The sequence below is a fragment of the Balearica regulorum genome, chromosome 21 (genome assembly GCF_011004875.1).
Source record: "Balearica regulorum gibbericeps isolate bBalReg1 chromosome 21, bBalReg1.pri, whole genome shotgun sequence".
Classification (NCBI taxonomy): Eukaryota; Metazoa; Chordata; class Aves; order Gruiformes; family Gruidae; genus Balearica; species Balearica regulorum.
In genome coordinates, this window is record NC_046204.1 from 5,678,652 (window position 1) to 5,695,625 (window position 16,974).

Consider the following 16,974-nt stretch of genomic DNA (forward strand, 5'->3'; position numbering starts at 1 on the left):
AAAATTAAAATAATCCTTGAAATGTCACCTTGCATGGAATTTTAAGTAGAGGACTTACACTACAGAAATTTTAATCTCTCTGCAGCCAACGGGCTCTTGGTAAGAGTTACTTGTTCTTGAATTATGGAACTACCAGAAGTGGTAAAGCTGACAGGAAGGGGAACTGGCAGCCTCTGCAAATGCACTCAGAGACAATCACTATTTAACTGCCTCTTTTCAAAAAAACATTCTCCAGCACTCAGCCATGCAAGCAGATTTTATGAGCAGAAAGGGACTCTGTTCTACCGTTACAATGCTGCTTGGTTGGCACTGTTCATACTAAAATACCTAAGGAAGAAAAACCCTCCTCTGTTCCTTCCACTCCCTAGTCCCCAGAAATACAGGAAAAGATTGAAAACTAACAAAAGCCCAAACCTCCTCACAGTCTTTGTAAAATAAAGCCCTGGGGTTGGGAATGGAGAGGGCAGTTTTTACGACCACCCACTCAGTCCTTGCCCCTAGCCCAACAGCCAGAGAAGTAAATTCTGTCATTGCCCAAACAGGTGAGCGTGAAATGGAAAATCCTTAGCCAGAAAAGGGAATTGCAGAGTAAAGACAGGGCCTGTAGGAAAGGCAGCAAGATCCACTGCTCAGCGACCAGTCATCCAGGAAGCAGCTCGCCACTGATTTAATATGGCTCCAAGCAAAGCCATCAGCCCGACCCTCCAGTACTCCTGACTTAAGTTGCTTACCTCTTTCACAGCAGCCTTTTTACCAGCCTTCAGCTGTCAGCATTTAGAATACGCTCTGCCATCCAGCAAATTATGGGCTGCTACTCTTTCTACAAAGACTTCAGGATAACTCACTGTGGGTATTTAAAACTATGAAATGTTAGTATAGCTGTACTGAGATTCAGTTGCAGCCCAGAACCTCACTGGCTTTCCCCAACCCAATACTGCACTCTGTGTTTTCACCTCCTATCTAATGCTATTGCTAACCTAAACGACAGTCTGGCCTTATTTCCTCCTCTGGACTGCTGGGGTTTGAGTCACATCTACTGAATCTCTCTATTCTTTTCATGCTGGCTTTGGAGATGCCAAGAGGTTCCTCTCCACTGACATGCTGGTTCTGGACATCAAGCAACTCCAAGAAGTGACAAGTTTAGGCTGTGGCTGAGGACACAGGATAAACTTTCAAAATTGGAAACAAAGCAACATTGTGAGTATAATTAGAAAAACCCCAATGTAAACATAATAAAAGTTAAATCAGTGAAGATGTTTTTCCTTTCGGAAAAAAAGGGGTTTAATGGGTTTAAAAACATTTCTGTACAAAAACTGCTCAATGACCAGTATTTGCCTTCTCATGGTGACAATACTTCTGACTATTGTTTCGTTCACAGCAACTCCCGCAGGTCCTGTGATGAGGACTATCTCTTTGGCCAGTGGTGCTTGGAACCCCTGCAAAAAGACAGTTACAGAAAGACTTTAACTCTTGCTCTAAATTCACTTAAGACTGAAAACCTTTGAAAGGTTACAACAATTCTACTGAGAAAGGGTGATGATGCAGACACAACCTCTCTCCCTCGGATGCTGCCCTTACGGAGTGTTGCTCTTTTATGATTAAATAATACATGTGGATTAAGCCTGATGAGCTACTCATTAAGCACCTATTCAGAACAAGACTGTTCAAGATTTGGCAGCACTGTTATTTATCCTCTTCCCAAGCTAGGCAAATGTTCTCCCCACCTCTACCTTTGTGGCCAAAGAAAGCCACTCCCAAGTCTCTTACACAAACTTTTACCTCAGCATTTCGAACTTTCCACCCAGAATTGTCTTTGATTGCATTAATCCTGACTAAGGCTTTTTTTTTTTCCTTTTCTTTTTTCCTTTAAACTGACGTCAAGGACATGAGTAGGTGTTACGCAACCTCCTCCCATTAAACATGTGCTTAAGCTCCCACAGTAACAGAGGACATTAACTATGCTTTGCCCGTAGCTCCAGGGCACAGGTGTGAATACCCCACCACCGAGATGAGAGGAGATGACAACAAACCGATCAGCTTTCCCGGCCAGGTAGGACATGCTTCGGTTTCCAGATTGGTGCAGTTTGTTAGCTCCAGCAAATTTCTGCACAGAAGAAAAGAAAACAAAACAAACATCATCACCACTGCAGTGAGGTACCTGCCAAATACAGTGTATTCAGGTGCTCTCAGGTCCCTCCAACTTCAAGGAACCTGCTCATTTACACTGTCAGCTTTATGTTTTAGGACTTCTTTACATGCATATGTGCTGAATGCATCTGAGGAAGTGCTGTTCTACTGGTCTAACCTTGACATGTGAGGCACAACACCACACTGACAACAAATCTTACCCATCTAGACAGAAAGATCTGTACAGGTTGTCCCAAATTCGCCAATCGGTTTCTTTTTCTCTCTTGAAACAAGTTTCAACTGACACAGGAGAGGGATTGCACAGGAAACTGTTTACTACACTACTGGGCATAAACTTGTTCAGCTTCCAAAATACAATTTTTAATGAATATCTAAGATGCCCCCTGGTTGCCCTCCAGTTAAACACCCAGGAAGGCAGCATGCACAGGAAAGAGGCTGAAATGCAAGAAATGAGCTTCAGAACTTAAAATTAATGTTTGAGCGCCCACCGAGTTCACACATGGACACCTTATTACTTCATGCCTTAATCCCCACTCGTGTGACATCACGTACCAGCACCCAAATGCTCCAAGCATGAGCGCTATGCAGGGTATACATGCGGGGTTTTAGGTAACCTGGAACTGGGGGACAACGACAACACAGGAACTGCCCTGTGCTGGTCACAGGTTTCCCCAAGTATGTGTTTGATTGTTAATGTTTTCTTTCTTCTCTTCATTCTCTCAATCTCAATTAGCAATAATTTAAGTGAAAATTCTCTGAGCCGAGACTGTTTTCCTAACGACAGCACGTGGTGGTGAACGTGGGCAACATGCAAACCTGCCACGGCTTGGAATAACTGGACTGACTGCGAGATTTTTGGGAGTGCCTTGAATTTGCTATTGGGAATTTGTGGCATTGTGCTGTGGTCTAAGTGTTGCACCTGTGATGTATGGCTGTATGAAGAGGTGGGAAATAACAAGAGAGTCTGAGGGGCTGCAAAAAAGCTCTTCCTGAATGGGAAGAGGCTATAATACAAAGTAACAGCTCGTGACTGGAAGCTGCACTTCAGTATCAAGTGCTGTCAGGGAACATTCTGCAGAAAAAAAATAATCTATCTTTCCCAGTGAGTCCCCAGCTGGGTACATACTACCATCAACATTTCTGTTCCTTTTTTTATGGCATGCCCGTACCTTGCCTGTGTAAGTTTGCTTGGCAGGATCAAATTGTGGCGACTGCTTCGACTTGCTGCTTCCTAAGGGGGAGACGAGAGAAGCTGTCACTAAAATTTTCCAGAAAGAACAGTACATTCCACGGTGTCCCTCTGACAATAAAAACCACAACAGTCTCTGTGAGATGCTTTTCAGTACATGTTACAAAAGGAGTCAAATCTCCTTTGCCTCCTAGATCCCGGGGTCCAATTAAACAGATGACTTTCTCTACAGAGAAAAGCAGCAAAATACGTATCCACAATCCCCTTGGCCGACGGTTTCAGGATTTTGTTTCCAAATCAGAAACAGGATACTAAACTGTACATTCCCCAAGTTAATTTCTTTTTACTATTTCCCTACTGTAAGTGCATTGTAACAGTTTGTACTGCCTTGGCACCTACATTCACACACAGCCTTCTCAGGGCTCAGCTGGCAACATTTTTCCACAGCCTGCAGCACTCTAGCAAGAGATCCAGATCTTACCCGCAAACACTTTGAAGTTGGACTTGCTGTAATCAAAGGGGGTAAACTGCTTCGCTGCTTCCAGCTCCTCTGGTTGCTGGGAGGGTTTTGGCCGTTTCTTCTCTTGTTTTGGCAACTCTGCTCCCGTTTCACTCGTGACTCTCCCCCTCTTCTTGTTAGCTTGTTCCTGCTGTGAAAGCAACCCACAGAATAGAAACAAGGACAAGTTCAGGAGAGGAGAATGAAGCATCTCTGTGCAGGCATGAACACCAGCATACAGATGAACTGCCCAATGGACCTAGGTCCCAGTGGCAGCTATTGCCTGTGGCAAGAATAGCGCAGGGAGAAAACACTGTCGTCTTCTTTGGGCCTAAATGGCTTTCCCCTCCACCCCCCCCTCACAGCAGGGACTTCTCAGATGAAAAGCCAAGTTGTCATTTCACAGGATACTGAAGGCTGAGATCTGCTGTGGCCCCACAGGCAGATCTGGGGGAAACTAAGTGAGGAGCAGAGAAGTGCAGCAGTGGAAAATGTTCCCTACTGAAGATATGGAGGGATGCGAGGATGCACACAGTACAGTTACTAGGGGCCTGTTGCTACACACAGGCCAGAACCACAGAGAGACTGTTATCAAAAGACTGCCATTCAGGTATTTCAGAGTTATAGAGCTCAGGGTTTCATTCTGAACTATGTTACAAAGGTCAAAAGGGGCAAAGGCTGGAAGTAGGGAAATAAATGACATACCACAGCTTGCTGACGAACAGACACAATAGTTTCTGTTGCCTCTTTATACACCTTCTGTGCCTGGTCACGAGCAGCTATGGAAACAAAGCAGCATTACTGTAAAAGGCAGGAGTAAGTTACCAAGGAGCTTGGAATAGGCAAGCAAACCAGGTGGTAGCAAGTCTCAAACCAAACAGAGTACAATCTTTGTCAAGCGATCTATCTTATCCATCAGGACATCCATCATCTAAGGTTTTCTTGTAATTGGGAAACAAGCTATGTGCATTGGGGAAGGGAAGAATGGCTGTACCTGACTGCTGGGCTGCTTTCTTTTTAGTTTCATCCTTGGACTCCTTCCGTACTCCTGTCCGAGTCAACTTCCATCGATTGCTGATCTGCAATGAAAAAAATTACCTGGGATCACTTTCTTTGAAGTTTTATGGCAAAAAGGAGTTCATAAACTTGCTACCACATGCTGGTCTTCATTAAGAGTACAAAAGATCAAATTGGATTGTAAAAGAGATTAAGATCTGCTGCAGCAGGTAAAGTAAAACCATGTGCTTTAAAAGTTCTGAGCTACATACAAGCCATGAGAACAACAGCAGATACAGGCTTCAGCAGTAGTTTGCAGCTTTGACCGACAGGGAACATACAGTGGAAAGTCTCCAATCCCTGGCTCTTCTAAGGATACAAATGCTACAGAAACAATGAACTACAGATGCAGAAAACTGTCAAGTTTCTCAAAACTTAAGATTCTTTGCCTAAGGAGAATTCAAAGAGAAAAAAAAATAATCCTATTGCTGGGGTTCCCAAAGGAAAATAATCTACTTATTTGTTTCTTTTGTAGTACTTGGCAGGAAATTTTAGCATGAGTCTTACTTCATAAATTTTTGATGATGGGTCAAACTTTGCAGATTGTGAGACATATGCAGAATTCTGTTCTGAAGGTAGGTACTGTAGAGAGGAAAAAACCATTTTGCTTTAAACATAGCACATGATATTTAGCTCATTGCTAAAATGCTACTTAAAATGTTTCGAATCACAAAGTTTGTATTTAAGAAACATTCTACAGATAGATCACCTTTTGGAAAAAGAATAATTACCACAGCTATGACCAAGAGAAATGTTAAAGGAAAACCAAACAAAATGAAAAACCAACTCCCAACTACACACCAGAAAAAGTTGGTTTGATATTATTTCTCGTAATTTGCCACTCCAAATCTATAAGAAAGTATTCTATTGTTCTTCTGATTCATTAGAAGAGTAAAATCAGCTCACTAACTCTAGCTAGAAAGTAAAAATGAAAATGTGATGCAAATTTAAAAACCCTCAAACTTGATTAAAAAAACCCATAGTCTGTTTACTATGTAGAAAGACAGATATCTAAGAGGCATTTCAATGTGTTTTGAAAACAAGTCCACATGTGCGCGCTTTGCAAGAGGACACTCTCTCAATTCCAGTAAGAGAGCAGCAGCTGATGCTGTATCACAGCTCAGAGCATCTTCTACACTAGGTAGTTTGTGAGTCCCACTACAAGTATGTATTGGGAGCTTTTACCATTCGAAATGGATTTTCAAAGGACTCCATTATACGCTGGGCTTTCTGCTGTGCAGAGGTTAAGGCCTTCTTTCCTTCATCTTCGTCACGTTCCTAAAACAAACAAACAAAAAAAGAAGAAATACTAACATTAATTTTTGGTTTTGGCTACTGCCATTCCATGCATGGTATTTCTCACTTTATCTGAAACTCCAGTGATGTCAGTAACCCTCCAGAGATGTAATTAACCTGCTGGCCTCCTAACCTCGTTGTCTGGGTTATGACATATACTTGACAGGAAGCCAGTACCATTTTCATGCATGTCCCACTTTACTATTTCTTGCAACACTTTCACACAGTTTTATCAGATTATTAAGTATGTTTTCTAATAGTTAAATACTGACACTATCACAAACATGTTGCTTACACTGAATATGCTGACAGTGGCTGTAGCAACAAGACACGTTGACTCTGGCTGAACATACTGAATATCCATTGTCTCCTTACTGTCTGAAAAGAGACAACCATGTTCCAAAATTAATGCGGGCTCTACATGAAAAGGAGACAATATTTTTATTAGATACTTGTATATTTTACTGCTCTTTTGTGTAATGAGATTTCACTGAAAGTTTCTTCAGGGCTGCTTCTTTCCCCATATCAAAGCCACATCATGTAATTATTAGTATGGTTTTTAGGTTAAGTCCAAATTACCTAAGGCTGAGTTGTTCCGAAAATCATCCACAGGAATCCGGGAACTGTCATGTGGTCCAAAGAAGGTATTCTCCAGCCTCTGCAGAGAGATTCAAATTAAAACCACCATTAATAGACTATGATCTGTGTATGCTTTCACATATTGCAGACACACATTAATGAAAATTCAAATAAAAGAGTGAAATTCAGAGACTGAATATTCTTAATATAGTTCACCTGCCAGAGCATATTGCATCTGGCATCAAAAGGATATCTGCGCAAACATCCCCTGGCTAATGGAGATGCTTTACTTCACATGCATGAGGCAAATAAATGAGTCAGCCTTAGACACTCATCTGAAACCTTCCTTCTTACAAATCAGTCAATACAGACTAACAGACATGAAACTGTCCAGCAGCTGGAGCATTTGCTGATGGAGCCTTAAGTGCTGCTACTATGGTGGTTTATAAAATGCCCATTTACAGCTGGCAATGTTATGAGTTGAGCACAGAAAAGTAACATTACCCTAAAGCAGAGACAACTGTAAAATGGATGAGAATAAACAGTTTCCTAGCAGCTAGTGTTTTGCTGCATTTGTTTCTGAGTTTAAGGCTTAATACATTAGGTAACAAATATTATGCAAACGGTACCTCAGGGCTGACTGGAGGTTCTCTCTTCTTGACTGTCACAGCAATCTCCGACTAGAATGGGAGAGAAAGATAAGTCACTTAAATGCACCTGCCTTATTTCTTCTAGGCTGGCCTCCTTATCAATGTTTTCAACACATTTATTACAAGCTGGTAGGTTAATAAAATTACATTTTCTCTTCTTCTCCCGCAGTGTTTGCATACGGATACATTAAACACCTCACACAGAAAGGACACCTTCATGCTCACAAATGGCTTTTGTTTCACTAGAGGAAGACTGTATTACTATTAACATGCTAATGATATATTTTAAGTAATGAACCTTTTACACCTAGGAGGTTTTTTTTTTGCTCCACCATAGCTGTAAAAGATTTATGAATCCATTTACATGGCCAACAAATTCCACAAGGTCTGGTTCTTCCTCACACAGGCAAACATGACGTACATTGTAAGACAAACAACTGCACCCTGTTCAAGTAGTGTCGCCTTTCACTGCTCTAGTTCTCCAGGAAACTACACTGTGTGTAAGCCAGTACTCAGCAGACAATAGACAGGCAAGAAGTTGTAATATATCTTTGTGCTCTACTACAGAACACTATATTCAGGCTGTTCAAAAAGCAAACTTTGTCATACACATCATCATAGGTCACCATTTAGCTCCAGTCCCTGGCTTATGGAAAGCAAGCGAGGAGTCTCTTGTGTGGTACGAGCTACTCCTACCTTGAGAAGAGGCATCTCCCGGGCCTGCTGAATGAGAAGATGCAATTCATTAATCTGCTGGTGAACTAGTGGTGGGACTGGATTACAGCAAGCAACGATGCCCTGGGGTTCTCTAAAGAGAGATGAGAAGAATTCAGTGTGCTGTATTTATGGCCAAGGTGTCAGGCATTTGCATTCAAAGGACGTGCAACCAGATATAACCACGGTCCTACTGTGTCAGAGTAAGACAAGTCAGATTAATCTGTCCGAGTTTATTCTCTGTGATGAAAAACCTGTACCAGGTTTGTGCAGATAAGGGGAAACCATTAACTCAGTTCTCTCACTTATCTTTTCTGTGGTCTGCCTGTCTGTCCTCATCTTCATTTCGTTCCTTGTTCAATATTCATCTATAGAAGTTGAGCCCAGCAGTGGACTTGCATTTAAAGTTGCATTTTTATTATTCTCAAGTATGGATATTAGATAATGAGTGCCAAGTGTTTGAGGAAAATGTTGTATAAATTGGGCGTTTTAAGGGATCTGTCCCTTACTCCCACCCCCAATCTCTTTAGGAAAAAAACCCCAAATAAATGTTAGGGGGGAACTCATCCCTCTCTTGCTCTGTAATACTGTAGGAATCTCAAGAGGGACATGTGACATATAGCAATGCAAAGGAATGTGTTTTATTAGTGGAATAAAATCAGAGAGATGTATCCCAGAAGTCTGGAGGCTTCTGGAGGAACATTGCTATTTATTTCTCTTCTGAACTGAAGAACTATAGAGAAAAGCAGTATTGATAGGACCAACTGCAGAAGTAATTGCACACTAGGAAATGACTTTCCTGGGTATTAAAATCAAATAAGACTCCTCAAGGGTGAACAAAACTTACTTTGGCAGTTCCTCTGCTATCTTCAATAGCATATGATTTGGTAGCACGTATCTACAACACAAAGAGGCGGTGTGAATGTAACAGAATGTTAAAAACTCTTAAAAATACCTTCAAAGTGCACAAGTCTGCCCCAATTACAAGGTCTGAAAAGATGAAATCAGTTAAAAAGAATTTAAATAGGGCTGATCTAGATACCTGTAAAAATTTACTGCTAACATAACAGGACTTCTGTGTAAAAAGCAGCCCGAGGTAGGACACCAATTTCTATAGGTAACAAAGTGGTGGATCCACCTTGGCGAGGAGCAGAGGGGCACAATCCAAGAGACTATTAAGCCAGCGTCTGTAACAAAAGACTTCCTACCCTGTACTCTCATCCTCTTGACGTGCAATCTTGTCTCTCCATGCAAACAGCAACCTAAATGCCGCTAGCTGCTGTGTGTCGAGATGTTTTTTCTGCTTCCTGTAGAGCTCAAGGTAGGATTCATCTGAAAAGAGGGGCTTGATGTATTTCTGGACAGGAAAAAAGAAACACTTGTGATCAGTATCAGATTTGTGCTTTCAAGTTTGCTTTGCTTCACCAAGACAGAATCTCACACAGATACAGGGAACTGAATAAACTCAGGTACAATGTGCCTTGGAGTTTTAACCCTAAACTATTGGTAGAAGCCTATCCCTGAAAAACATAAATCTCATCCATTTTTAGGGGAAAACCACCTTCACCAGCTCCAGGAGCAGCTTTAGACATACAGTATCTTCACACTTTTACTACATTAGACGAGGAATGTCCAGCAGAACTGGAAACGTAACCCTGCTCTTGGGAAAGACACACCTGAAAGCATCGGGAGGCCAAGAAGTGCTAGCATTCAGGAAACAGGAAGAAGGCATCACAATCTAAGGATTTTAGCTAGTGAAACAAGTGCCTGCACACAACTGAGTCAGAGTTTACACAGCTGTTTTCAGACACACGCAGAGGAAAAAAAATCCTGTGTGTACGCAACAGACGTAGAATAGGCAAAGGACTTTCTGTCCTGCTAAGCCCATACTCTGATTCAGGTAATCCAACCAGGTGAAGCTTTACCTTCAGGCAGATGTCCTTGCTGCGGTGCCACACAACCTGCAACTGAGTGGGCTGCTCATTCCCTCTCTCCCACAGCGCCTCCCTCACTTTATCATAGATGTAGAGCAAGTAGTGAGTGTCGTCACGGGCGTACTGAATCATTTCTTCTGGCAAAGGGCTAGAAAAAGAGCCAAAATTACACTAATATATTTCAGTTGCCCCACTAAGCTGTCATTTCCCTCTTGCAAGGCATATTAGGGTAAACTGCACGTAAAACACGTCAAGAACTAATACGGAAATTCTTCTGTGTCCTTACTGAAGGATTTGTTGGCCAACTGCAGTAATATGCTGTGCACTCTCCAATTCAGGTGGCATCTTGCTCACATGCCGGACAGCAGGATTGCCGTGTGGCTAAGTGAGATGGCAGAACTGCTTGCTATGGTATTTGTCATAACTCTTCTCTCTCTGCAGAGCCTACATAAAGTAGGCCTGGGATCTCTGTGGTGTGCGGGGTCCATCTGCATAGCCAAGCTCATTGCTCCAACAGCACACTCGCTACTTAGCTCGGGTGACTGAATGTTTTTGTGGGGGTTCTAGAGGAACAAATACTGACTTTCTCCATAATACTGCAGTGGTTAAGCACTGTTCCTAAAAACTCAGCTTCCAGGAGCTTTCTATTACTTAATCCTCCCCGATCTTCCCAAAAGAACACATTTTCTAAAGAAATGTGGGAAAACATAACAGTCATAAAAGAACTTAAAGCACAGCAAGTAAATGCTGTGCTCGTTCACTTTGAGACCAACCTACAACTATGGGGCTTGCAACTAGAAACATGCTCCTGCTCTAACAATACAAACAAGGATAAGCGCTACCTTGCAGCTCCAGCCCATTTAAGGGGTCAGTTTTTACCGTATCCTCCAGTCAGCCAGCTGGTACTGCTTGTCAGCATCTACATTGCAATACAGCTTTAGCAAGTGGTCCAAAGAATGTCTGCCAAGATTGAGGAGACGAGCAGCTTGGTGAGTATCAAACATGTTCACCAAGTACAGACCAAAGTCTTTTTGCAGCCATTCCACATCTGAATCGGCACCATGAAGGACCTTGAAAAGCAAAACAAATTGAGAACGACATGAAGAACATTTCTACTCCAGGCTGGCAGTTCTGTGGTTTCACATTCATGTGTCTAGGACCAGATTTTTCTCTGTCCTTCACTGTTAAGTGCAGAACTACTAAATGAGTGGACTTGGCAAGTCACTCCCCACTTTCATTGAGGAAACAGGCACATGAACAAATTACAATGAAAGCAGAGCCAAGTGACCAAGACAGAGCACACAGTGTGCTCTTAACTATAATAAAGCTCAAACTAAGGGATGAAAATAATAATAAATAATAATAATAACAACAACAATAATAATAATGAATTCTGGTGGTGAACTGGTGAATTTGGTAGCTGAACAACAACAACGACGACAATAATAATAATGAATTCTGGTGGTGAATTGGTGAATTTGGCAGCTGACCTTCACAATCGCAGGGTCTGTGAAGGTCTCGTTGAGAATGTTCATGTCGCTGCGCAATTCCAGTGCATCAATAATGAAGTCTTCTGTTCGGGTGGAAATCTGCATCAGACATGTCAAGCCCAGGAAGCTCCTGTAGGAATGGTGCTGAACAACATGGAAGAGATGTAAGCTAGGATCCATTACAGAAGTAATACCATAAAACAAACAGACCCCAAATGAAGGAAGAAAAAGTAACAGAGGACTTCTTAAAGCAAAAGACAATTAGATGAGCAAGCTTTCTCTTTGCAGTCAGTAACATGACATAAAAAAACATGGGAGGAATTGAAATAAATTCAGTATGAAGTGTGCAGCCAGTACTGCCCATTGGAAAACTTATAATACAGACACAGTTTAATTCGATCTTCTAGATAATATCTAGAAGGGTCATGACCTGTCTTTCCATGTCAGAAAGTACAAAAAGCAGGAGAAAAAGAAGACTACAAAACAGACTAGAAGACTATAATGGTCTCCTAGGTACTAATAGTACACATGCAACTTTTAAACACAAAAGGCAATCTGATTACCTCCAAGTCCAGAGCAAATTCTTTACAGTTCATAAGCTTTTCATTTAGTTCTACCAGCTCATCCAGTGTGGTGATAAAATGACAGGGTGTTTCCTTGATGGGCCTGTACATCTGGTAAAGCAAATTATTAGACATGGTATGTTTTCTGTCAATTCCCAGCCCTGACCTCCACCCTCAATTCTGAAATTCATCAAGTATGGCTGGCTGTAAACTTACTGCATCTGCACTAAGTTTAAGTTAATGTGGGCACCAACCTGGGGTTCTGGTTTCTTGAGAACTCCATCTGGTGGAGAAAAATGCTCCAGTTCATACTGGTAAGGGTGAGCAAACCTGTGGAAATCAGGAAGACAGGCACAGAGGAAATTTCAGTCATCTTTACGAAGCCAGAGCACAAAGACTTTGAGAGCTATGGCAGTTTCCTTATTGAGTAAAAATTTTGTCCCTTATTAAACATAGGTTTAAAATAACTGCAGATGTCTAAAGCAAATCACACGCAACGTAGCGTGCAGACACAAACACATGCAGAGCTGTCACACATGAATAGCATCAGCACAATGGGACCACACAAGTGCACGTTCACCAATGGTACTCCAAGCACCTTGCTGTCAGTTTAATTTCTTACATGTCTTGCTCAGTTTGCTGCGTCCTCTGCTGGTGTATGAAGTCTGCCAAAGCAGCTGGTACATCCAAGTCTTCGGGGCGCTCCTTTCGTTCCCGTCCATTTTTTGTGAGGGCTGAACAACCAATACGGAACAACTGGACTGGATCCCACACATAACATGTTCTCAGCCTACTAGTCTCTCCCCTCCACCCACCACAAGATCCTATTAAAACCATGAAGTATCAAAAATCTTAACAATTTAGACCTGCAGCTTTTGCTGTCAGCAAGATTTCTGTCTGCACCTCTAATGACAACTCAGTTACTAGGTTTTAACAGGCTGTTGTTAAGCAAGACGCAAGGTGGATCTGCTCAAGAGCCTGGAAGGATGCTGAAAAATCTTCAGTAAAATCTTTCAATCATTTCCAGTGACTAAAATTACAATTGCATCCGTGCAGACTAAGGATGAATCAGCAGCAGCAGAATGTCACGTTGCCAAGATACGATGTTACGCTGGCAGCTTTGATAAAGCACCCAAAGCTAAGGTTGATCTAACCATATACCTCGCACTCCTAACTAATTAGAAAGAAGTATCTGTAAAGCCAACTAGACTAGTCAAGACCACTTCTGGTGCCAGTGTGACTCTCATTGTGCATATTCAATGGTGGTAAAGAGCAGCATTTTTGGGGAACAGATTATTTACTGTACACCAACAAGAAGATGCTGTATGCTGACCTACCTTTACGTTACACATACGTAAACAACAGAGTCACAGAGCCTACTGTGCCTAAATGGTCACCATCTTCTGCTGTTTTTACAGTCAATGATTTCTCCTTTAGACTGTGATGACAAATTTGGGTCAAATAATCTCAATAGGTTACCCAACAAAAAATAAACCCCTTACCTTCAGGCAAAGGTTTCAAAGCATTTGGCTTGATAAAAAGCTTAGGTACAAATGGAGTATTGGAATTGTCAATCTTCTCCCGAAACTTCAGCTGTGGTCGAGAGATATTCTTAGCATGAAGCAGCCGGAAGGTTTCAGTTTGACTTCTCTTGTGGGATTCTGCTGCCTATTTAAAAAAAGGTAAGCCACAGGTAAAACTTAGATGAGTTAGCAGATGTTCAGAGCTTCTTTTACTTGGTCTTACCCAATACTAAGAGGAATAAAGTTGCACCCCAAACCCAAAAGTGACTCACTCTTTTGCAGTGAGTCCAGCACCTAAGAATGAAAGTTCTTTGGATCAGGATCCTGAACTCATATGAGTAAGCAAAACAAAGGCTGTTGCATACATGAAATTGAAATGGCAATTGAAGGCACATAGAATCCAGAACCAAGTTTGAATAAAAAGGAAAAGAAAAAAAGAGGGAGTGAGTTAGGATGTGTAAAAATACATGAAAAAACATTTAATTACTCAACTTCACTGGAAAAATCAATAGTGCCAATGCTAAGGAAAAAAGATAACACAGCAAACTGAGTGCAGAGGCCTCACCCTGCGGTTCCAGCTGGAAACAATCGTCTGTGGGGGCTGTAACCCAGCAGGGAGGACTGGTTGCTGGTTTTTGTTCACTCCTGCTGCTTCATCCAATAAAATACCCTACATTCCAGAAAAGAGAAGTGAACACCAAACACCTGTTAAATTACCACACTCAACCATTCTAGTCAGACTGAATAAAGAACGTCACAGAAGCAGATACTTCCCCAGCCATCTCCCCAAATTCTGTGCAACACGAGACAGACGAACATGGGAAGAGTATGTTGAACACTGAGGTAGGAAGAGTTTCCTCAGAGAAGCAGCTCTATGAATTTTACAGACTTGTTCTCAGGTTGTAAGGTTCTTGTGTCAAACTGTGTTTAGTTTCCTCACAGGTCACATATTACCTTCTTGCCCTTTGCCATAACCCATCTGCCTTAGCTGCTGTGACCACTGTTGTAGCACATGGAAATGTTTTTAAAATTAAAACCATCAGACTGAGGAAACACTAAGCGTAACTGTGAAAGCACTACCCCTGAAATTCTTGCAATGAAAGAACAACTTGTGGCAACCCAACAGTTTATAAGAACACCATCCAGAAATAATTTGCTTACCACTCTTTCAAGAATAACATCGTTGGAGTCAACCAGCAGATCAAATCTATCATCCAGATCTGTCACTTTACTGTGATCTTTCATGTGGCTATGGCAGCCATGGTATCGCATCACCCTGCTCATACTTGCAAAAGAACAGTACGGCTATTAACAATTTGGAAGCAGGCATGCTGAACGCAAAATCATCAGTTCCATTTAACTTTCTACATCTTTAAAGTTTGAAAATAAATCAAATGTAGTACTTATAGATAACATCGTGTGAGCAGAAGAAATATCCATACAGTCCTAAGAGTTAGAATTAATTTCCTATGAACCACGTAACTTCTAAAATAGATAGCCTAATATATCAGTCTCTGCTCTCTACACAGCTCTTTTTCCAAATCATTATAAAAGGCCCTCTTTAAACTTGTTACTTAAACTGTCAAGTGCTAGGGAAGTAGTTAAAATTAGGTATGTGAAATAAAACATCTTTTTATCTATAGCAAGTTCGGTGTCTCCAAAGAAGGGTGCTACCTTCTGTTTTGGATTAGAAGCTATTAGCAACAGCCCAGAGACACAAAAGCATCCTTACCAGTGAAGGAGACAGTCACCCTGTGTTTCACAGTACGCTCGGAAGCCAGGGAAACTTCGGTAGAAGTCATACTCATCGCCAGGCTGAGGAAGTCCATTAGATGCCTTCGTTGCAGCTACCACTATGCCAAGAGCATACTGTGCAAGAATACCACATTATTAGAAATTTTTTTCAGTATTTTGTTCCTCCGTTTACCCAAGGTACTATTTGGTAGAAACACATTTTGCTTAGCTTGTTTGCACTGCGTGTTTCTAATATATAGTATCATGGGGCTTTTCAACGTGAGTAAGCTTACAGTCATTCAGTTCACGTTGTCTTTTTAGAGCCCTTTAAAACGATGAAAGTCTAGTAACAAGACCTGAAACTTGTCTCGCATTTAAGGTCTGAAAGAAAGCTTATTAAATCAGTAGGAACGCAAAGAATCACTTTATTATTATTTTAATAAAACAAAACACCCTTGCACCGCTCCCCGCTCGAGAAGCGGTAAGCGTTCCCTCTCTTGCAAGCAGCAGCAGCGCGCACAGGTGAAGGCAAGAGCCGTGAGCCAAGGAACAAGGCCCGTTGCCACCGTCCAGCAACGGCCCCCACGAGGTTCCCGATTCCTCTGCATGTCGGGGACTCGCGTGGGGAGGCAGCAAACCCCCACCCAGCGCGCTCAGGAGGAGAGGCCGGAGCCCAGGGCGGTAGCAGGCCCCAACGCGCTGCTCTGGTCCCCGGCACCCGTGGGAGCGGCCCGCACCCTCCCTGCCGCGCATGGCGGGGAGCGCCCGCGGGGGACTGCCCACGGGTGGCATCTACTTAAGTGGGGGCCCTCAGGCAGCCCCCACAGGGAAGAACTACAGCTCCCGGTACGCCCTGAGCCACGCGCGGCACGCCGGGAGCGGTAGTGCACGGCGCCCGCCCCGCTCCCCCAGGGCCCATCGCCGCGCACCTTGACGAAGGCGTCGACGTCGTTGAAGCCAAGCAGCCCCGCCACCGTGCTGCTCCCCTCGGTCTCCGCGGGTCGCCCCGCCGCTCCCCGGTGCCCTTCCTGCCCCGCGGGGCTCTCCGCTGCCGCGCTGCCGCTCCCCCCAGCGACGGCGGCCTCCATGTTGCCTCCGCTGCTACGCGACGCTCGGAAGTTCTCGCGAGAACGCGGCAATTGTGCGGTGGCGGGGGGGGGGGAAGGGGAGACAAGGCGATGACGCATGCGCACGGGGAGGTGGTGTCAGGGCTGCTCTCTGGCGCCCCCAGGCGGCGTGGGGGGGAGTAGGGGGGCTGGGGGCCCTCTTCCCCACCCAGCAGCCACCAGTGGGGCCCCGTTCCCATGGCAGCCACCCCAGGGGACAGAGGGCACTGCCACCCAAAGGCCCCTGACTGGCACCTTTCGGGGCGCAGCACAGGCACAAAGAGCTGGGGAAGCCCACGGAGGCCCGGCCGGGACAGTGACACAGCCCACACTGTCCCTCGAGTGGTGGCTGTGACTCCGAGACCAAGAAAGCTGATGTTCTTACCGCACGGATGACATCGCATCTGCTGGAAACTAAAATTTAGGGGTTGTGTGGTCAAGTTTCTTTTACCGAAGTGACAGACGTCATTCAGTCGTGGTAATTGTGCCTCCA

General features: G+C 43.4%; 1 protein-coding gene across 1 annotated transcript; it reads right to left on the reverse strand.

Annotated features, from left to right (window-relative positions):
* Window positions 1–1,248: 1,248 nt before the first annotated feature.
* On the reverse strand, window positions 1,249–16,481 carry EXOSC10 (exosome component 10). Its single transcript, XM_075773594.1, has 25 exons — window positions 16,305–16,481; window positions 15,374–15,510; window positions 14,803–14,926; window positions 14,207–14,311; window positions 13,621–13,786; window positions 12,741–12,852; window positions 12,373–12,448; window positions 12,119–12,229; window positions 11,556–11,699; window positions 10,945–11,135; window positions 10,057–10,213; window positions 9,340–9,488; window positions 8,979–9,029; window positions 8,114–8,225; window positions 7,397–7,447; window positions 6,768–6,846; window positions 6,484–6,605; window positions 6,078–6,170; window positions 5,400–5,474; window positions 4,831–4,915; window positions 4,542–4,615; window positions 3,819–3,987; window positions 3,318–3,379; window positions 2,031–2,104; window positions 1,249–1,436 (listed from the first exon to the last, which is right to left on the reverse strand). The coding sequence occupies exons 1-25, from the start codon at window positions 16,461–16,463 to the stop codon at window positions 1,406–1,408; spliced, it is 2,709 nt and encodes a 902-aa protein (XP_075629709.1). The 5' UTR covers window positions 16,464–16,481; the 3' UTR covers window positions 1,249–1,405.
* Window positions 16,482–16,974: the final 493 nt, after the last annotated feature.